This window comes from Pezoporus occidentalis, unplaced genomic scaffold (genome assembly GCF_034315485.1).
Source record: "Pezoporus occidentalis ecotype Australia unplaced genomic scaffold, CSIRO_AGI_Poc_V1 ctg5, whole genome shotgun sequence".
In the NCBI taxonomy this organism is placed as follows: Eukaryota; Metazoa; Chordata; class Aves; order Psittaciformes; family Psittacidae; genus Pezoporus; species Pezoporus occidentalis.
This window is the reverse complement of record NW_026915835.1, coordinates 1,445,640-1,468,914: the sequence shown is the minus strand read 5'-3', so window position 1 is coordinate 1,468,914 and position 23,275 is coordinate 1,445,640. Positions and strand designations below refer to the sequence as shown.

General features: G+C 39.1%; 1 protein-coding gene across 1 annotated transcript in view; it reads right to left on the bottom strand.

The window, feature by feature from the left end:
* The window catches only part of SUGT1 (SGT1 homolog, MIS12 kinetochore complex assembly cochaperone), a 28,097-nt gene that overhangs the window by 4,362 nt on the left and 460 nt on the right, over nucleotides 1-23,275 (bottom strand). Inside the window, exons 3-10 of the mRNA XM_062636855.1 lie at nucleotides 18,683-18,773; nucleotides 17,960-18,029; nucleotides 17,552-17,622; nucleotides 12,562-12,615; nucleotides 10,780-10,796; nucleotides 9,799-9,824; nucleotides 9,093-9,189; nucleotides 7,783-7,890 (exon numbers count right to left, since the gene is read on the bottom strand). Of these exons, the coding sequence (XP_062492839.1) occupies nucleotides 7,783-7,890; nucleotides 9,093-9,189; nucleotides 9,799-9,824; nucleotides 10,780-10,796; nucleotides 12,562-12,615; nucleotides 17,552-17,622; nucleotides 17,960-18,029; nucleotides 18,683-18,773 (534 nt within the window). The remainder of the gene's footprint in view (nucleotides 1-7,782; nucleotides 7,891-9,092; nucleotides 9,190-9,798; nucleotides 9,825-10,779; nucleotides 10,797-12,561; nucleotides 12,616-17,551; nucleotides 17,623-17,959; nucleotides 18,030-18,682; nucleotides 18,774-23,275) is intronic.

Genomic DNA, 23,275 nt, shown 5'->3' with positions numbered 1-23,275 from the left:
CAGCATTCAAACTGTGCCAGTAAGTGGCCTCCAGTAAAACAAAAGAAGTCAGCAAAACTTCCACTGGACTTTTCTAATAACGTGGAAACTACAACCCTGAAGTTCATTTTTGAACACCTACACTCATAAATCTAATGTTCTCCGATTAACTTAAGGAAGCAAAAAATACTTGTGTATCTACATATAAGACAAGTCGTTCCATGGCTGCCAGAACTAGTAGGTTTTTTCTTTCAATGGATTTGGATCTCATGAGCGAAACATTTCAGTTAATTAGCTACTTACAAAGGCACTAATTAGTTGCAAGTGAAACGTGAGTATTCATTTAAAACAACCTGTCTCTCCTCTGCTTCTTATATAACTCTTCTCAACCCAAGGTAACTGTATTGTCAACTCAGTTCCATAATTAATTTGAGGAGGCCTTAAAATTAGGGTTTTATACTCTGCTTATTAGTGCATCCCCACATTTAAAAACAGGAAGAGAGTAACTAGCTGATACTGAGGCTGCTCAATACTATATCTCTTCCATTTCTGTTCCGTTTGTTTCTTCCCTTGCTATGTCCTCTTACACTTCAGGATTTTCACCAGTATCTTTCAATACCTTAAATACAGACTATTTAATCCACATCGAGAATGACCTCTAATGCAATATAATGCCTGATGTGAGCTACTCCTGAACACAGACTTTCTTCTTAGAATAAAACCCTCCTCAAAGAACCCTTATAAAGACCTTTGGGTATTCAGAGTACTCTGCCCACACATAAGAAGAAGAAAAAAAGGAAGATCCTTACATTTGGTGCTCCAGAGATCTCCCTCTCCTTTTTTAATCTGCTAATTCTTACACTTTCCTCTCTGGAACTGTACTACATGACAAACATCCCCAAGGAAAAGGAAATGCTGCAAACTAATTGCCAGTGTTAAGATGCAGATTTCTTAAATATAAACTATTCCACCCCTGCCAAGCTAGAAGTATAGAGGCTGAAGAACTGAGACAGAATGTATTTATGACATGATTCAACCTCCACTCCATATACTCCATCCACTTCAACTGAAGTTACTCATTAGGCAAAGTGGCAGGCAGCAGCAAAACTAAGGAAATCATTAGCTTCATACCATTATACAACCACACTTCCAAAAATATAAAGCTCTCCAATTCTGCTTGTGAAGGCGCAAATTTCGTCAACTTGAGAGCTTTATTTGATCTAAGGAGAAACAACTTTGCCAGTCCCAATTACATGCACAAACGGCCATAAATGCATTTTAATGAACAGACACTGATAGCTATCACACAGAAAAGTTCCATCTCAGTACAGACACTTGTGTTCTATTTGACACACCAAGTACTGTCAGCTTTTTCCTCTCCTTTGAAAAAAATACGGTACTCAGGCAAGAGAAATACATCAACACTTTGCCAACTACTTTGATTTAACATTTATATTTCATAAAACATATGCCTGTGTGCCTCATGACAACTTTAGAATAAAAGACAGGAAAATTTCATTGCAAATTAAGTGGCTTGCATGCCACTTAAGGACAAGCCTAATGCCTCAGCATCTCCTTGTAGCTCATGCTGTGTGGGCACCTGACTACCTCAGTAGCACTCCATTAGGATTTCCTCCACTACATTAGAGCCCTTCCTTCATTGGGAAGCCCAAAAATGGACACAGTACTCCAGATAAAGGAGAAATTCCAAAGCAGAAACAATCTACTTTCTGTTATAATTTCTAAGTTCCTGGTATTTGGGGTTCAAAGTGAGCAAAGCAAAAGGGAAAAGAAACATGGCATTTTGATGGAGTAATTAATGCACTACTTGTTTAAAATAATAACTTGAGAGAAACCCGTACCCCTCTGAGAAGAGGGTCAAATGGGGGATTCATCATGTAGAAGAAACCCCATCCACAGTGAAAGGATATAAACAAGTTTCTGTTGACAGAATTTTCACAGAATCATAGAATGGTTTGGGTTGGAAGGGACCTTAAAGCTCATCCAGTTCCAACCCCCCTGCCATGGGCAGGAACACCTTCCACTAGAGCAGGTTGCTCAAAGCCCCATCCAACCATAAAAGTGATCAATTTTTTTAAAACCTATCAGAGATTTAGATAAGTCTGTTTACAGCTTAATCCAAGCACTAGCTACCAGAAAAGATGCCAGTTACAATCAGAAGCTATTCTAAATTATTTCATCAGTAGTGTAACGACAAAAAAAACCCTGACTTTAAAGTGATTGGCATAAAAAAGCATTTAATCTAGTTTTAAGAAATACTTCCACCCTTTGCTACAAATAAACACAACGTTAGCTAGCCAACATTCATTTTCTAGGTAGTAGCTTACAGTTAAAAAGCCCAAACCTCTGGTGAACTAGATTTCACTTGAAGTTACGTTCTGGGACAGATACTGGCAGTTTAACTGAGAAACATTAAAAGAGAAAGAATTTCTATCTTCCTCCCTAGAAGAAGATTCTGATGTACACTGACAAGTTAAAAGATTTCTTTTTCCTAATTTCTGTGTTTTATATTTTCCAGTCCATGCTAAGGGGGAGTTCACTTACCACCGGCAAATTTATGTCAAGCTCTGATCAGATGGATGAAGGAAATCAGAACTGGCAAAGCTTAAGCAGTAGTTCAGCCATTATTTTTAAGATTCATCAAACCCAACCTTTTAAATTCTGATGTTTTGCTATACCAATCACACAAAAACAAAAATCCAGGGTTTCCAATCAACTACTTATTTACTGTACTCACTGCCTTGTCTTAGTTGCAAACTTTAAGTGTTTGGAATTGTTATTTTGCAATCATGTATTTTGTTACCTAAATTCAAGGGTAGGACAAAGAAGCACTATCTTCTAAAAATGTATGACCTATTCAAACTTACTTCTAAGATGATGTGCATATACAGTTCTGGTACCCTAGGTATTCAAAGACCTTTTATATATTGCTTATATTCTGAATGCCAAGATCTTTAGTCTGTTAGCTTTAAACAAAATGTACAGATATGAAAATTAACTCTACAGTGTTATCATAGATAAATGATAATTAAAAATGTATTCTGTAGTGTGTATGTTTTAACTGAAGGGACTTAGCATGCACATTGCAGTTTCCTTGTCAGCTATGGAGAACAGACTTCAAAACGGTCAAAGTTTCCACCTCACTGGTATTACATAGCAACCACTTGTTAAAATTGTGAATTTTAGAGTAGGAGCTAAGCAATATAGGTATCCTAAAGTTCTTCGTCACTGCATCCTCAGCGTAAACCACTGCTATTCCAATAGTTCTTAAATCCGTCTTCTCTCAAGACAGAGATACCCCTTATGCATGGTTTTCCTTTATGTAGTGACTTATATGCTTATTTAAAATATAGTTCTAAGAGTATTAACAAGTTTATATCTGCCCCACACCCACCTGCATTCAAACTTACTTTGAGCCAAGTATAATACTAGTCATTGGGAAGGTTTCTTTATGGTCTAGCCAGGAAATTGCTCCGACTAGCCCTGCCTAAGAAATGCAAGAAATTTCAGAGAAGCACCCAACTCATAGCTTAAATATCAGTTTAAAATTTACAGAATGCTTGATAATATATATAGGAGATGTTAATTTGCATGAAAGCCTCACAGAGGAAACAAGTACGTGAGAGCAGGGAAGTCTGCATTCAAGTGTTTGCAAGCAATTTAATGAAAACACCCAAACTGAGAAAGTATCTTTCAATGTTCAGACTGCAATGGTAAGAACCAACTTCAGTTTAAATAAATCTGTTCCTCTGTTTATCTATTCGTGTACATTTGCCTCTGAATAGAGACACTGATGACAGTCCAAGAGTATGTGAAACAGTTTCACTCTTTGCCTTTTCCTTTACATTTAGCAACAGGGATTGGTGTGCTTTTCCAGTAAGCTGCACAGACTATATTTCAGAATTTGCAAGGAAAACACTGGTTTGAGGGAAAGAAACATTCCACTGATGCACACTACTATATTCTTGGCATGAAACCGCTCTGTGTGCTTCTCAGACATCTCTATTAAAGTTACAAATGTCAACTGTAAAAGAGGCTGAGAATTTCTAACACCTCCCCCGCTAGCAGCACAACTCTGATCTCTAATTAAAGGGCAGTTCTGGGTAAAGAAACCACTTTTTACCACTCTTTCACAAATGGCTCTAAATTGCTGCAAGTCATTGCTTGAAAAAAGCCCAAAACACTAAAAACTGAAAACTCATAATAATTGTCCCCAGTCTGTCAGTAAGTGCAAGAGCAGAAGGGAAGAAAAAGAGAAGGCAGCAGCTCAGGTTTCCTAAGTACGTGTGCTAAAAGCACATACTCATCCTCACTCTCCTCTTCAGGTCTAACGAGAAGAAAACCATGAGAATCACCTAGACCACAAGAGAAGACCCAGAAACTGCTCACGTTACACCGTTTTCCAACAGAACATGGCAGCATATTCCACTGGAATCCCAAATACAGTAACAGACTGAACAGAGAGGAGAAAAGAAAGCAAGGCTGATTGTGCACAAAGAACTGTTTCAGAATATTACAAATCCTTACACTTTTTGTGCATTTCAACTTTCCTGCCGTATTTCCTGGAGAGAGTGGAATCAGCTAGTTTTTTCTTAAACATGTTTAGTCACTCATTTTAAGTGTTTATGCCTTTTTCCTTTTATGAAGGAAGCACAATGATATTATATTTTGCACACTGAGCTACAGGGTACCGGCACACAACTTCCAGAGCAAATTTGGTCCAGCCTTTATATTTTGGCTCCCTCTTCTGGAAAGAAGTGAGAAACCAAGCATCACCACTGAAAGGTACCTTCCTTCACTTAAATGCTGAATGCAATGTGCAGCTGCAAAATCAACTCAAGGCCAAATTTGCAAGTAGTGATACCTATTAAATAGCAAATAAACTTCTGAATTAAGTAAAAGAAAATTTTTAAAGTGGCTTCAAGCACGGCAGCAATACACACAGTCATTATTAAAGGTAGACTGTATCATTCGTAAAACTGTGGACAGCTAGAGAATGTACAACAGTAGGATGCACGAAGAGATGAAGATTTTCTCTCAAAACTGGACTTCACCCACATATTGCACTGTTCTTGAGCCAGTGTCAAGTGTTTTACCTCTTCAAACTCACAGCTTGAAGTCAGGGTTCTGTCTGCAGCTTATGAACATCAATTTACTCCTGCTCATACAGAAACCCCTCAAACACCTATCCCTGCTACCTCTGCACCATTTGCTCATTCTGTGCTTTTCAAAACAGAGACTTTGTATATCAAAGCTACACAGCAGGAGTTTAGTGAAACGTATAATTTCTATTTCACTGCTAGGAAAGAAACAATTCTTAAGGTTCAACTGCATTTCCCACCACTGCTAACACTCCCTGAAAGAACCAATCCCAGAGTCTGAAAGTTCTGTCTGCTCTTTGCAGTTATTTTAGAATCTGTAATTTTGCAAATACAATTACAGCTATTTTCTCCTCCTGAATTTGCATCCTTACCTTATGCCTCTGCATTTGTTATGTGATGCTGAATTTCAAGCAGTATTGAGAAATCCCTCTCAAGCTTCCCTTAGTTACCAAACACGCAGGATTGTTCTACCATCTGCCAGTTCTGCTGTTTCACCCTCTATCCATTTGTTAGTTTTATGAAGTTCATGGAAAACCTGAAGTATCCACCACATAACCTCGCCATACATTCCACTGTTTCTTCATATATTTCCTCATATAACTGGAAAAGAAAGATCAGACCCCTTGTTGCCCACTGAAGACTACTCGATGCAAAATGGCAACAGGGCTCACACATTCAAAGCAGAAACACAGAATAAAACAGTGTGAACACATGCAGTTATTCTGATCTGAAATTATTAATCCACAGAAATAGACCTGTTCCTAACCCACGAAAACAGAATTCCTTTAGGAGCATGTAGTAAAAAGTTCATATAATTCAGAAGACAATTAGAATATGTCCTTCTTTGCAAGTGCTTACAAAAGGACTTCATGTAAATAGTACAACATAATCTGTAAAGGGTTTGGGAAATTCTAAGTAATAAGATAATAGTAAGCTTATTCCAAGTAGTAACTGTGCATTTTCCGTATCACTCATAAGAACAACATACATACACAAAATTTAGGAAAATAAATCTGAATTTCTACTATTCAAACACTAAAGCTGCACCATCCCCTTAAAGCGCCTAATGTTTTTCAAAGTGAAACATACTAAGCCTCTGAAGAAGCCTTTGCATAGCTAACATAAACCTGCTGTTCATTCTTTTTCTTCAGCCAGACTCCATCTGCTGGTCAGAGCCGGAATTAGCCGAAGCATCATTTAAATTGTACTCCTTCCCTACGCCTTCACAGATGTCCTTGTACTACTCTTTTCAGCAGAAGTAAGAACATGATGAAGCACTGAGTTCTGCTCTTCGAACACTTTCTGCACTCTTATCCCACTTCGTCTTAAAAATATTCTCTCACAATTATATAGTAATAGCAACATTTGAAAGTAAATGCAAAATCTTTACAATTCAGACCTGAACGTAACTAAAGCTTTGACACCACTTTAGGAACCTCAGTCTAAACCAGGCTCTGGACTACTAGATATTATTACAGAGATTAACCCAGGCTGGTGATGGTAGTATAGAAAACCCAAGTCAAGTTCATTTTAAAAGCGCTCAGTAGCATACAGATGCTTCATAAACACAATGATAAACTTCAAGACAAATGAAAAGCGTAACACAATCTAGACAGGAATACAGAGCAAACAGGACTTCACAGTTACTCCTCTTGACAAGGTCCATGCCTATTCCACTCAAATTTATATAAACACTAATGGACTAGCAGATTTTCTCCATACCCTGCTTTATCTCCCATAGCATGAAAGCACACATGACTCAATCACATAACCTGCCCAGCTTACTTTGCGTGAAGAGCAGAAAAACAAGACCAACTTTCTACAGCAATCCTCTCAGGTCATTTTGAAGTCCCTCTTCCCTGAAATGGTGCAAAAACTATTATTATAGGTACCTTTCTGAGAAGAGAATAGGTAACATGGAACATGAAAGCACAAAGGAATTTCCAAAAGCTCTGCAGAACCACTGCTGAAAGAATCAAAACCACATTCCTACTGCACAGATTCAGGCTTAGCTCTATGGACAAAATGTATTCCTGTCTATGAGTTATACCAACAATATACATATATGCTATGCCAGACCACATTTCTTCTATACCTGTAGCATACAAGAAATAAAACGCTGAGACAGAAGCATTCTCTCTCACACCAAGCAATTTTCAGGTGTCTCCAAGCAAATGCTATTTCAAGGAACAGTGTGGAACACACTCTTGAAAAGCCAGGAACAGTTAACAATATGGCTATAAACTTTACCAGCAAGAAAGGGTAAAGATTTATTTCAACACTGAAATGTTTAAAGTCTGACTTCTATTTTTTAGGCACACAAAGATAACTGTGCTTCACAAGGCAATATTTGATGCTAAAAGTTTAGCAGACAGGTGTGCATACTCTCCTAATACCTGAATTTTAAGGGTGAAGACAACATTCTTCTTACTACAGCAAGAAATAAAAGCATCCTCAACATAACTGTCATTTGCACTTCAATAAGCACTATCACATTACTATTTCTGATATTTGCACAAGCTTGGAAAGACTCCCACTGGCTGAAAGGCACCTTGAAGAAAAAAAAAAGCATTTCTATATGAAAAGCAAGATGTTATGACGGCTGCAGAGAGACAACAGAACAGAAATGTTTCAACGTCAGAAACAGTCAAAGAAATAATTTACACTTTAAGCAGCTTACCTTTGTTGAAAGCACTTTAAATATACTTTGCTCTGGCACTATAGAATGAAGAAGAACAAGCTTTAAGTTGTAGTCTTCACCTGATGGAAGTCTCACTGATGCATTCATCTGTTAACAGTTGAAAACACATCTCTGGTCATCTTTGAGAGCAGTTTTCCATTTTCAAGTAAAGGACTCATTTGGCACCAAGATTAAGTGATTAAATTAATGACCCTTCACTAGAGCACTTAAAGCATCAGGTATCAGAACTTCAAACAAACGCCATTACATTACTATGCTACTGAACAAGGCGTTTAGCTAAAGTATACTAGAAAATGAACAGGGGATTTCGATTTTTAACCAGCAAGTACTCAAAAAGCCTATTATCTTGTCAGCTTGATCTGCATTTTTGGGGAAAAGAATTACATGGCAAAAGAAGAACCAACACGTTAACAGCAGTTGCCCAGAAAAGCTGTGGCTGCACCATCCCTGGAAGTGTTCACACCAGGCTGGAGAGAGCTTTGAGCAACCTGGTGTACTGGAAAGTGTCCTTGCACATGGCAGGGCGGGTGGAACTAGGTGAGCTTTAAGGTCCCTTCCAAACCAAACCTTTCTGTGATTAAAATAATTTGCAACTTCCCTTCTAATATATGCAAACTACATGGCAAGTGCTCATGCAATTTTAACAATCTAAAGCAGATGGTAACATTCAAGTACTTTGGTAGTTCATGAAGTTATCAACTTACCTGAGAATAAGAACCTAACTCTTCCACATTCTCAGCCAAATTAAATATAAATGTCACTGGTACCACATATGGTATTACAACAGAGGTTACTTACCGCACTTCCCTGAAATATGTACTTTGTTGCCATTAACAATTTTAGTGATGCCAAAAGCAAGAAAACCCACCAACATCCACTTTTTCTGTAACTGTCCTAAACCAAGATATTTGTCATTCACATGTATTTTTAGAATACCTAGTCCCTGTCCATTCCTACTCCAGATGCATGAATATTCAAACATTTCAAGTCCAGATCACTTCTTCCCCATCCCTGCAAAGACAGGGGCAGCTGAAAACCAGATATTCCCTTTGCACCATGCACACCACAGTACCGCCTGCATGTAAATCCTACAGGCAGTGCTGTGGCAACAGATCCTGGTTCACTTGACTGGGCATACGCACATACACAGCATAGCTGCACATAAAAAAGCCTCAAGACAGAAGACCACCTGTACCACTCTCTTGATGCTACTGCAGCAGATGTTTGCTGGTTTAATTACTACAGGCCAGGGAATCTAGGGATGCAGATTAATAACCAATATAAATCACCTCTTTTTCTGAGAAGTGCACGCTGACATCGTCCTTCTGTGCATTCTTGACCATTATAGTCACAATTACTTGAGATTCTGTTTGGTACCAGTCATATCTTTAAAAAAAGAAAGGGGAAAAAGATGAGAGGAAAAACTGACTACAGAGGGATATACAGTAGAATACTAAAAGCTGGAACGGTACATTGTGTAGTTCAATGAGACAAAGAGGACATACAAAATCAGATTTCTTCCCTTTCCTCCAAAAAAGCAGCTGCAGAATTGATAAGTAGCTAAAGAACAAAGAATCTTTTTTCAATCAGGAAGCATATAAAAATTAGGCCATTTTTGTAACAAATTCATAATATTGTTTGCCTTCTATAAATTAAATGGCACTTTCTTAATTCAGGATCTTAAAAGTATCTCAAAACCACTACCTATACTAAGCACAGTGGGGCAGCCTTTGAATTAAGCTCAGCATGAGAATTAGAAACAGAAGCCAGAATGTTTTCACACCATTGAGGTGTGGGTGATCTCCTGAAAGTACGATTCACTCTGAACAAAAGCAATGACACTGAGAAACACTTCAATTAGACTTAGACTGCCACATTTTTAAAGTTAATGACTGTAGAAGTTCTTTTTCAGTATCTTGATTCTCCGATTCCCAAGTCAAAGAAGAGTTATATTCAATTATTATAATTCTCTCAGTAAAGCTGAAGTCAACTTACTTGATCTTTGGTGGCAGAGGTTGCTGCTGTGTATTCCAGTTGAAGCATATTCCATTGGAAAGAAAGTTACATCAGTGTAAGTGAAAACATACCATGAAGTACTTTTCAAAGACACAAATCCTTTTCATCCTGATAGCTCCCCTTTTCTTGATTTATGTATGAGCATTAACTTACAGGTGAGGCTCTTCACTGTTATCCTAGCCATTCATGCCAGATTAAGAATTTCAAAGTTTCAATTTACATTAAATATATCAGCCCTTAACTTAGAATATATTGCTCAGACATTTTATAAATAGCTGTAAGTTCAGCTTTAACGTATCTTTTTTCCTAGATAAGAAGTATACCTGAAAGACATACAGTGGCTATGTTACGAATCTGAAAGTCATGAAGGAAACCTGAACTGGATCTGAGAACTCCAAAATACAACTTTTTAACATAAAAACCTTTTAACTCTGAGATTGTCTTCACATACACCCACCATGCTTCCTGTACATCATCTTCCTCAACCCTACTCTTAAAAGTATAACTGAAGTAACTATGGAAGAGGGAGCAGAACAACCAATGCAAATTCCCATCTACAGCAGAAAAATAGTCCGCACAAACCACTTGCAAGCTACTGGAAAACACACGGTTACTTTCTAGCAGTCATGAGCAAGTTAGTACTGACAACATGAGCTGCCTAATCTGTGAATTAGGTCACAGGCTGCAAGTCAGAAAACTGAAGTTTACTTCAATGAGCACACAGTAATTGCCAGATTTGTAAAACATGCTTCAGAGTTTTTTCAGGGTTCAAACTTTGCAACCTTGCCCTTAATTAAAAGGGCCCATGTTCAGAAGAAAAGTTCAATCCTTCAGACTTGCATGCAACATAAAAGATTATTTTTAAAGCCTGAAAGTTTTAAGAAGACACTGAAGCCTAAAAGGATGCTCTAGTTTAACAAAGAAACCGAAACAGTAAACATATGAAAGAAAACATCTTACCACTTCTGTCTGTGATGCTGCAGAGAGAAAAAAGTTCACTTTCAGAAAAAGACATACTGAACTTGCAAAGCAATGCACTTACTCTAGCTGTCTGCAGTTGCTCCAGACATTGTGCATTTATTCCAGTCTCAACAGTAGAAAGAGTTAAAAACATGCCAGTTCTACGTCTAGTATTTTGCTTTTATGACACTACTTTTTAATCAGACCTCAATCAGCAACTTGTGCAAAGGAGTAACTAATATAAAGCATGTTGCAATTAACCAAAGGAACAAACTTTTCATTACTTTCCCTTGCTAATCAGAAACATAATCAGACCGTTTTTAATGAATGCAACATCATGGCTAACAAGTTTTACAGATCACTCCCACAAGCCTGTACTAGGTTTGTCATCATCCACAGGAAAGTTCTCACCAAATCTGTCTCATGCTAGACAAACCCATTTGGGGAATGAGATGTGAACTTGGCAGAGAAATTCACTCGTATGACCTTAAATATACTGTAATATTTGGATCTGAGCTACAGCTCAGTATCTCCTCTTCTACATATTTTGCCATATTTACATATTAAGATTAAAGGAGTTTTAAAATAAACAAACTTTCCCCTTGCTTCTTTATAAGCGAAGAAAAAGATAAATCAAAAAAAAAACCTCCTAGAACACCAGGCTGAAAGGGACCTGAAGGATCATCTGGTCCAACCTTTCTAGTCAGAAGAACATTAAGTTATAAAGAAAAAAATCAACAGTTATTGGGGTTGTTGTTTAGTGGTTTTTGGTTGGTTGGGTTGGGTTTGGTTTTTCTTTTGGGCATCAGAGGATTAAGAAAATGGCTCAAAAAAGACAAGACAGCAATGCATATTCAGGATAAAACAGGACAACTGAGCAGAACCAGACAAGACACAGCAAAAAGTAATTATATCATTAAAGAAAAACGTGTATTACAACTGTTTCCTCAAGAGGGCAAAGAAAGTTGTCACCCAAGACAACTCTTTGCAAGTAGGACCGTTCATGCCAACCACCTACCTAATTTCTCCAAATAAAATTAAACCTGGCAAAAATGTATTATGAAGCAGAAAGTTGTTCATTTCTATACAGCAAAAAAGGGTTCTCCCTCTTTGGTTTTTAGTCAGCAGGTTGACGTGAACTTGTTCTACGACCCCATTCACCAGTGTGCACCACAATGAGGACAGAAAGTCACAACATCAGTTACTCTTAAATCATTAAAATCCACATGCAGTTTAAGCACTGCAGATGAGTTAACTGTGGCGAGTGTTAGTCTGTACCAAGGTATGAAAGAAAACTATTCACGCTGACTACAACAGATTAAACACAAGAGCAACAACAGCACCTAAGGCACTCTCCACATGGAATCAAGGAGTAAATGCCCCAGATTTCCACCTCCTTCCAACTTTCTTTTCTGCAACACTTGAAAACTTATTTTGACAATGGTTTTAGAAACCAAGCCAGCACTTGCTTTATGGTTATAATTAGTTAGCCGTTGTGTATGAAAACAAGTTACAGATCATTATGATTGTCTGAATTTGAAATGGGTACTCCCCTGTCACAGCTGATTATTACATTAAAAACCTAGTATTAATGTTCTTCTGAATCTTAAGTACAGAAGTGTTCAGGGTATATACTCAGAAAAACAAGAGATAGGAAAAACTGACTTTTAAAAATCTTTTGTTCTAAGTAAGAGGTAAGCTGTAAATTTTTGAAAAACATGACATGGCTTCAAAGCACAGGGTGTATCAAATCTCTCATCAAGTCAATGTGGTTTTTCTTACCGTTTAGTGTTTCTTCACATCTTTTAATCCAAACAGTAAAGGTATCATCTACATCTAGAAGAAATCAAACACAGTAACATTAAAACTCTTCAAGCACTACACATACTGCAGAGAACAATTCCTCACAATTGTACACTGGAACAAATCTACTCAAAATTTGTATCAATTTAATGAAAAAGATATCATTTGCTCTTATCTTCTTGTAACCTCTGTCACTCCAGTTAAGCTTTAAGTATTTTTATACAAGTCTACTATTTAACTCTGTGGTTATTTAATTAACTTCAAATTAATCTGGAGGACACAAGACTGCCTGAACAGACCCAGCTACACTACTGCTTTCCAGCCTGTTCAACCCCTGTACAACTGTTTGGAAAGCAAGAGTAGAGTTTCACACATTTTTACATTATTCTTAAAATGATTTTTTTCAAACAGTCACACACTTCCTCTCCAAAGAAATATCAGAAGAGACTCTGTTCTGAGGGCAACCCAAAGATGCACAAGTTTCACAAACACCAACCATTTTCTCCTCATGGTTTCACGCACACTTTACAAACACATCTGAAGTTCCCAGGGTGTTAGAAATGCTAAGTGCCAATTCCACCCTGTGAATCAACATCACAGAAAAGTTTACCAAGACATTGTTATTCTAGGAAGCAAGCTCCCCAAATAGAAATGAATTTGCAGGAAAAATAGCTCAAAAGGCAGCAGTGAAACAACAGAGTAATCATCTTATTTCAAGGAAATTCCCAGTCAGGAAAGTAAAGACATGGCAACATTGCTGACCAGCTACTAAAACCAGGTAAACTTCTAGTCTTTTTATAACCGAGACAATTCCTGTTGGGAGAATTCACACAGACAACTTGCTCAGCAGAGGCTGGAAAAAGCTCAATAAAAGAGCTCCCAACAGACATGCCTGTAACCAAAATGTGACTCCAGTGCAGCTACGCAAATACTCATCCCAACCCCTCCAAAGATAAAATGTACACATATTTTTAAGTGTGCCTTAGGTCTTAAAATGGCTACCCTACTCCTCGAGCCACTTCCCTTTTCTTCTGCCATGCCCACCAGATATCTGAAGAGTTATCTAATAAACTACCTAACATTTACATAGTCTCACACCTGTTGTCATGAAAAGATAAAAATAATGCAAATAATAATATTGGAATGACAAGGCCAGGCTGGACAAAGCGTTGGGTGGCATGGTCTAGTGTGAGGTGTCCCTGCCCATGGGAGGGGGGGGTGGAACTAGATGATCTTAAGGTCCTTTCCAACCCTAACTGTTCTATGATTCTATTCTATGACATTACAGTACAATCAGACACTGACTGCTGCAGTCTCTTCTGTATTCCTGGCAAATCCTCAGAAGAAGATACCTATTTTCAGATGGAATTAACCAAAACTAATTATCAGAGGGTTCTGTGCAGGGAGCAAAAGGCTGCCTTCAATTACTGAATGTATACTTATGGTATTCACATGAATGACCACAGACTGTCCTCAGAAATACAAGGGGAAAGGAAGTGAGGCAAAGGATCCAAGATGTCACAAAGTCAGTTCTGATTATATAAGGAAAATTCTTTGCTAAAAGACTGATGAAACACTGGAGCAGCTGCCCAAAGAGGCTGTCAAATTTTCAATCTTAGACATACTTGGAAATCAACAGTAGAAGGACCTAAGCACACACATGCAAGTTCAAAGGTAATACTGCTTTTTGCCAGGGCATGGAATTAGATGAGCTCCAGAGCTTCCCTGCAATCTAAATTCATCTGCAATTTTAAAACTCAGCACCCATACCCTACAAGACTTCCAAGTTTTGCAGCTGGGAACAAAGTTTATTAATCAGAAGTGAAACTAAACTGAAGTAGGCTCAGGCATCTACACAGAGAAACTGAGTCATGTCTCCATTGATCCAGTCTCTGATTTGGAGCAGCAGGTGAGAAATTCTCTTTTTAACTATGGCCTATGCAAGACCGCTTCGCACACAAACTTTAAAAGAAAGGTCCATGTTCTCTTCCCTATTTTCCCCAGATTCCCCCTCACCAGCCACTGACTCTTTCCCTGTATGCCAGCACATTTTATAATTTGAGGCAAAAGCTTTTTTGTCTTTTGTGCTTTATAATCGTATTATCATCCCAAAGAACTTACAATAACTTCTATCAGTAACTTTCTAGTTCAGAAAACCTAACTGGGTCTTCATCTACTGAAAATTGGCTAACTATTAGAATACAAGAAAAGTGCCTACTAAGACATGTCTTTAGAAAAGTTGACACGTTCCACCTTTACTAAATTCATTAGGTGGTCACAGCAAAAAAAAAACAAAACAAACAACCAAACAAGAAAATTTGAGTATAACTGTCCTAAACCCACATAATACACTGAATTGTAACAGATTACACTGCTTCTTCCATCTCAGGGAAATTAATGAACTCAAAAATCCTCATGGTTGAGCAAAAGGAATCTTGCTTCCTGGTGTTATTTTATAAAATAAAGAACCACTGCACATTCAACAATTCATCACATCAAGTCCTATTTAGATATCCCTGCAGGTGGGTAATGGGAAGCTTGCTGGGGTACGGCAGGCCTGTCAGTGCTACCAGTAATGAGCACAAGTAGGAAGCTCATTGGTGTTCGCATTCCAGATTAAGATTTCAAACAGCCCTAACATCAGCAAGGAACAGAATCATCTCCTGGTGTACATCTGCCCCCTTGTGTGGCAAAGAAACCAGCCTTGCCAGCAAAGAATTCCTGACTACAGTAATTCTCTCTGAGGCAGCAACAGCTCAAGTCTTCTCTTTATCTCCGGCTTACTGGTATGTGGCAAATTTTCCCTGTTCTTTGCTCGCTTTGCACTAGCTGCATTTAACTGAAGTTAATCATTTTGCCATAAATACTTATCCCACTATTGTTTTCACCTGGTATCCATCAAATATTTCACAGAGCTGCAAATTCTGTTCCTGACATAAACTTGCCAGCAAATTAGGTAATACATGGAAAAGAAGCTACTAAAAATCTCTGTTTTTAAAAAGGCCTTTGAGAGACTCCATGCCTCACAGTGGGTCACAGGATTATGTAACAAAATATGGGAAGCAGAGTGGAAGCTATCATTAGATGAGAGAGTAATCAGGAAGGACTGGGAAGCTTCAGAAACACTTCAGCTGGGTAAGCAGCAAAACAAGGGCAAATTAAATTCGAGCAGGTAGGAGTCAAGCAATTCAACACAGGAAATTCTTCTGCTGTATTTTACGAATTCTGAATTAGCAAAGAGGATCCTGGTATGCACTGAGTTATCTGAAAAGACATCTCCAGCCTTGTGTGCTGCTGCACCTTACAACGGAAGTCAGGTGTGAGGTCAAACAGAAAAAGACATGCTCTAGGCCTGAGGAGATTTTGTGTACAATCTGTATTTTGAATTACTCCAACTGACCAACGAGAAAAGTGACAATGCCCATGCACATGAAATGCCTCAAACTGACAGTGGTTGCTTGGGGTGGGGCAAGAATATGAAAAAATACAGATTAACTAATTAAATTCAGGAGTAATGAGTTTGGAGATGTATGAAAAGTCACCTATCAAGTAAGGAAAGCTACAGAAATCACTGGAAGGAATCACTTCCTTTCACAGGAAGATACTAAATAGAGAACTTGGCTAGACTGCAAAGACACACCTGTCTTTCTGGTACATAAACTAGTGGAGACACCCTGCTTACCCAAACTGCCACAATTTAGAGAAGTAGGTTAGGGAATTTCTTACGTTTTAACTCCTGATCCAGAGCAGCCTAAACTGACAACTAACGCTTGCTGCCATTTCACCACATCCCCCTGCCCCCTCCAATACCACTGCCCCAACACTGCTTTGCGCGTCCCTTCTGCTGCCTTCAGCACTCAGACCCCTCACTGGGCCATTTCAACACATTAACCCATTACCACATTAGAAGCATTTTAACACTTCAAAAATAGTAGCTTTCCGCAGACTTAATGCATTGAAAGAAGAGGCTAAGCAATTACAAGAGTAGGAGGGAACATAATGACTTGGCAACAAGCACAAATTAGCTTACACTCCCATGAAATTCATTTTAGATGAGAGGATCAGATCACTTATTTTTGCTAAACCCTCGGGTCCCAGCCACCATTATAAATAAGACAACATACCAGAAAGACCCGAGATCATGACAACACTTATCAGGCTAGTACACTTTGCTCTGTGTAACCTTTCAAGGTGCTTTTCTTACCATTTCCTTATGCTACTGAGAATAGAAGGAAAGGAATAAGAAGAGAGTTTTACTTAAAATGGGGATAGGAGGGAAGAGAAAGGAGTCACAGTCACCTTGCAACTGTGCTTTGGTTTATGCTTCCCTATGTCTTCTATCAAGCCTTCTGTACTAAACTACTCCTTTCCTGCTTCTAGAATAAAGTCAGTTTTTTAAAAAGCTCTATTTCTCCCAAAACTATAAAGTGCCCAAGCCAGCTAGTAAGCAAACACTTAAAAAAAAAACCCCAGATACAGTAAATATGCTTCTGCAATTAACTGATATGCAATGTGAGGTAAAAATCCATTCTGTCAGTCTGAATACCCATCAAGTTGCATGCTCTTTCTGAAGACTGGTCTATCAAATGGTTTAAGAAGAAAGAAATTTCAGCTGTATATAAGGAGCCTGCTCTGTTCAGGAAGTTTCCTATGGCACTTAGTGCCACACCATTGCCACCATTCGTTTGCAAGACCTCCAGGAAGCAGGAAAACACTCCCCATTTTATAGAAAACAATCCAAACCAAAACTCACAAACAGAACTAAGAACTTCTGATACACATTTTAAACAGTTTTACACTTCTCTGCAGTGATTTGACAGCCTTCCCAAATGCCAGACATCTGAAGTCAGGCACCTAATTCATTATCCTTTAAAAAATAGTTAAAGTCGCCCTTGGTCTTCACTTTCAACTAACACATTGTTCTCATCAGCAAAGAAGTACTGTGCACACAAGACATTTTAATACTTACTGTCCAACCTCTGTCCCTCTCTGAAGGACTCTAAAGCAGATGCATAGTTTTTGATATGATAGTCACCTAACCTGCAACAAAGAAAAACACAGGTGATTACTCTGCAGTCAATTCCACATTCTAAAGGTCACAACATCCTCAGTTTACACACTGTATTGCTTAAAATTCACATTTAAGGGCTTAAATCACCCAAAAGGTGTGTTTTTAAAATAGCTAGGATGTTAAGACAATCACCCTAAACTAAAGTGCTTCTTATAACAACAGGCTTATTATGAATGGGTTACAAGTAGTACAGCATTAAATTTATTCATTCATTGTGCCACAAAAAGGTTGTACGGAGCCACAATCCAAATACTATTGCCCTACAGAATATCACGATATTCACAAAGTACAACATATGATACATACCCTTTTCTAAGGAGTGCTACAGCATTTTTGGGGTTGAGCTCTAGGGACTTCTTTGCATCTGCAACTGCATCTGTTGGAAGTCAGTTTTAAGGTGAGGAACATAATAACACGTTATAAGAAGCAGCGAACTGTGAGTCCTTTAGTAATGAAAATGTTTCTTAGCTTGCACACACAGTGTCTAAATCTCATCACAACCCTTCACTCAGCTGCAGAGCTCTATATTAAGATGCAGCATGACATAAATTTAGTCAAATCCTCTACTTAAATCTGAAGTGTGAATCTGTTTGGTTTTTACTGGAAAGAAAAAAATAAACCAAATCTTCAGTTATTCAGTTAATCTTTTTCCCAGACATTATTCACCTATCACATTCACACCATGACATGATCCAGTCTCTACCAAAAACATAAGGATGGAAGATGCTTACAACACAAAGCTTAAAACCTGCCTAAGAAACCTTCTCACAAAGATGCTACCAGCAAAATACTAGGCTAAAATCAAATGGGAAGCTGGAACTGCAGAGTACCCAATTCACTGGAAGTGTTACAGAAGCAAAGGAATCAAAGACAGAGACAATGATAAAGCTATACACTAACTGTAAAAGCAGCATATTACAATACAGAAAACACTTCCTCTTATTTGGCTTCAGATTGAAGATGTCTTCTGTAAAGAAAGTGTTATAATACACTTGAAAGAGGATTCTCAGTGGTGTCTGAAGATGTTACCAGCATAGTTCTGTAGGAGAATATGAGCATAAGCTCGCTGACAATAATATTCGGCATCATCTGGATTCTTTTCCAGAGCTGTTGTCAGTTCCTGTAAAAACACATAAAACCCCCATGAAATAGCACCTTGGAAGTCCGCACAAAAACACAGATCCAAACTCTGTCAACTAAGAGACATTTCAGAAAATATCCTAGCTGGCATGACTGTTTACCTCTTTCTCAGTTCTCACCCGCAAAGCTTAACCATCAGAGTGTGAAGTACAAGGAATCTGCCAGCTATAACTCAAGAAGCCTGTTTCTTACTGAGAAGGAAACAGGACTTTCAAATGTCTTAAACATGAATTCTAATGCACAGGTGATCCTGAATATTCCAAAGGCCTTCCTACAATTCTCAGCATATTTGTATAAAGGTCTGTTGGATCAGTATTAGGAATTTGGCAGTCAACATGCAGTATGCCAAAACACTCTTGTGGGGAAAACATGCTCAAAGCATTGTAACACATGATGAAAAACCACACTACATGATATTACTGAGCATAAGAGATTGTTCTGATTTATGATGAACACAAATGCAGGAGAACAAAAGCCTTATAGGGCACAGGGCTAACAGGAAATATTGTTGCACAATGGAAATAAATATAACGTAGTCCCTTGTTAGGGAAATCACTGGGTATACAGACCAAAATAATTGTATTATAAAACTTACGACTTTTGCACAACAGAATAAAATCACAGTGATACAATGCACACACCTGGAAAGAGCATCTCCAATTCTCTCCTTATTAGTGAAAGAAATTCTCTTTGCTAGAAGACAGTAAGTCTTCCAAAGCACCACAGTACATAGCTACAGTACAGTAACTGTTTGCTACGTTGACTTCTTCTCAGACTTCTAGTCAGAATCCAGCAAGTATGAATGTAGCTAAAATATAGGCTTTAAACCTGCAAAAATGTTAGTACAGCACAGTTGTAAAAACTGTCCCATCATGCCAGAGAAAAAGGAAGAGCAGAAGGCCTTTTAATTGTATCAGTGTCTTGTTCTATTTCATAGATGTCACATACAATGTTTATGTCAAGTAGGAGTTAAACTGGCCAGAAGAGCTTCTTTCAGCAGTAGCACAAGTTCTTACCAGTTTAAGATACACAAATCTACCTCTAGGTACAGCATTTAAGTCTGGTCTTCTATGCTTATACAGCTGGTGGGTCTCTGAAGAAAGTGGCAGGCAGCACACAACTGTAACTTGATCCAATTGTACCAATGCCTCCCTAAGATTTAAAGTCAAAAGCAGTCTTCATTCTGGAAATATTCATGGCCATAAGTATTCCACAGGGGAGAGATATGAGGTAACCCATTATTAAAATGGGTTCATGCTGTGCTGAGAGATGAAATACAGCTTTTGACCCTCAAAACCAAGTGGGGTCCAACTCTGACAATGAACTTTACAGGCACTTCACAAGCAGAGTTACTTTGTGCAGGTCACCTCTCGCTCCAAACATTATTCCCTGTGATTTACACTGACGACAGAAGTACTGATTAGAACCAGCAGATACAACTGTACCACCAGCCCTCACCCCAGGAAAGCACCGCAAAGCAAACCAAACCCAAGCATTTTCAAGAGTGTGAAACTCAGCTCTCTGTTTGGGTTTCGGGTTTTTTTTACCAGCACATAGGCGTATCTGATTCAGACACACACAAGCTGAAGTTACTCCTTACACAGCTATCGGAGAAGCCAGCCAATACTCAAGTAGCACCAGGAACTCCAGATTATGCACATTAGCAACAGTTACTTAGAGAAAGCTTAGACATAGTCCTCACAAACATTCAAGTGTTTTCTACATATTTTGACTCTAAAGGCCCTTACCATGCAACCAAGTTGCAAATCTATTTCTAAATATGCTGGGAAATTTCAGGTCCCTTCATGCTAACGGTACATTTGTATGAATTAAAAGGTGCTTTTGGTCTCCCCACAGTAACTTATCTTTTCAACATAAAATAACAAGTCATTGAAAAGTTCACAACTTTATCAGACAGCATTTAAAGACAGATGATGAGGGCTGTGACCAGTGTCACAGCCTAGTTGCAGACCTGCAACTAGTGGTGTCCCCCATGCATCAATACTGGGTCCAGTATTAACTAATTCATGAATGACTTGGTTGAAGGGACAGAGGGTACCCTCAGCAAGTTTGCTGATGATACAAAACTGGGAGGAGCGGCTGATACCCCAGAATGCTGTGCTGCCACTCAGAAGGATCTAGAGAGGCTGAAGAGATGGGCAGAAGAACCTTTTGAAATTCAACACAGGCAAGTATGGGGTTTAGCACATTGGCAGGAATAGCCCCATACACCAGTACAAGCTGGGGGCTGACCTGCTGGAAGGCAGCTCTGAAGAAAACAACCTGGGGTCCTGGTGGACATCAACTGTCCATGAACCAGCCATGCGCCCTTGTGGCCAAGAAGGCCAATGGTATCTTGGGCTGTGTAAAGAGTGCTGCCAGCACGTTGAGGGAGGTAGTACTCCCTCTCTACTCAGCCCTTGTGGGGCCTCATGTGGAGTGCTCTGTCCAGTTCTGGGATCCCCAGTAAAAGAGAAACATGGAGCTCCTTGAGTAAGTCCAGTGAAGGGCTACTAGAATAATTAAGGGACTGGAGCATCTCCCCTACGAGGAAGGGCTGTGGGAGCTGGGCCCGTCCAGCCTAGAAAACAGAAGGCTCGGGGTGGGGGGGAGAGAGTTGTCTGATCAATGCATGTAGATAATCTGAAGAGAAGGTGTCAAGAGAATATGGCCAGACTCTTCTTCATGGTGCCAGGTGACAGGACAAAAGGCAATGGATATAAACTCAAAAAACTGGAAGTTCCACCTGAACATGAGAAATAATTTTACTCTGAGGGTGACTAAGTGTTGGCACAGGTTGCCCAGAGAGGTTGCAGATTCTCCTTCCCTGGAGATACTCAGAAGCCATCTGGACACACTCCTGAGCCATGTGCTCTGGGTGACCCTGCTTGAGAAGCAGAGTTGGACTAGATGACCCCACTGGTCCCTTCCCACCTCAACCATCCTGTAATTCAGGATCAGATGCAGCTGCAGAAAGCCAAAGCATGCACCCAGCAGTTACAAGGAATAAAAAGTCCTGAGGACACAGTGCAGAAATGCCATGCCAAGTGGGCACAGCTCTAGTCAGATGTGGAAGCATTACATAGCCCCATTTATATGGTATCATGTCCCAAATTAGAAATATTAAGTACATGAGCTAGGAGACCACACCTAAGATCATGCAAACATGGTACACTACTTGTAGATCAAAGCTTCCAAGTCAGCTAAACTCTACTCTGAGCTATGGGACTCACAGGTTCAGAGATTGTCAAGACGACTGGCTACCCAACTCAATACTTTAAAAAAAAAGGCTACACATGTGACACCAGTATTACTGTATCAGATATTCAATAATGCTTGCACAATGTGTTACTGTTCTGAAGTGCTGAATGTACAATGACTGAAACAGACATTAGAAAATCAAAGCAACTATGTAAATGCAAAAAAAAAACCCAAACCCAAACGCATATTTTAATAGTATTCGTTAATACTTCCAAAGACCTTCTGATGTTGGGGATTTTTGTGTTTGGTGGTGAGTTTTCCCCTCTACAATGAGAAAACTACTTTTATTTTTTTAGACCCTAAATTAGTTTTACTGTACCAAATATATTCACTTATTCCAAATTGCTTTTTAGATGCCATTTCTCTTCTGAAAAGCTTTTACAAGCTACAGTCCAAATTCCAAAAGAACTGTAAGATTTAGCTTTACCATTTTCTTTATGAGAATGATAATTTAGTATCATCTTATGCTTCTGCCACCTACTCCATCCAAGCAGAAGTATTCGTATCCTCGCCCCTTCCAAGTATGTTAAATAGAAACATTTATCCACCCTTCACTTCTGTTTTCTCTGTTTTGGTTAAAAATAACCTCTGAAAGCACATTAATACATATTAGCAGGTACAAGCATAGGATCATAGGACAGCCCAGGCTGAAAGCGGCCCTGGAAGTTCATCCTGTCCAAGCCTTCGTGGGAGAGTGACATCATCTAGCACCCCATCCAGTCATGCCTTGAAACTCCCCAGTGATGTACGCTGCACCGCATCCATGGGGAGGCTGTTCAGTGAAGGACCATTCTTACTGTAGAAGTTTATTTTTTATGTTGAGATGAAATAAAACACAGTTCCAGTCCCCACAAAATACAGGAAGTGGGGAAAAAAAACAGATCATGGCAGAATAAGGAACTAGCAAAGCCTGAATAAATGTCTCTAATAAGACTGGAGCTTTTCTAACCACAGATCGCAAATTAGTTATCTGAACTGCAATGTACCTATACCAAAGTTGGTTCGTTCGTGAGGGGTTTTCCCTCTCTGCAGCACAAGTAACACCAGTGCTCTGTCAAAACTGCGCTGAACAGCTCCGAAGCCAGTCCTCACCCGTAAGAGGTTCCAGAGGAGGTTCTGCGAGTCCCCCGCTCGCACCAATGGAACCAACCGCACGACGCTTCAAGGCTCTCCTCGCCCTGGGCACGCTGTTAGCTCCGGCTGCCTCCAGCCCCACAGCAC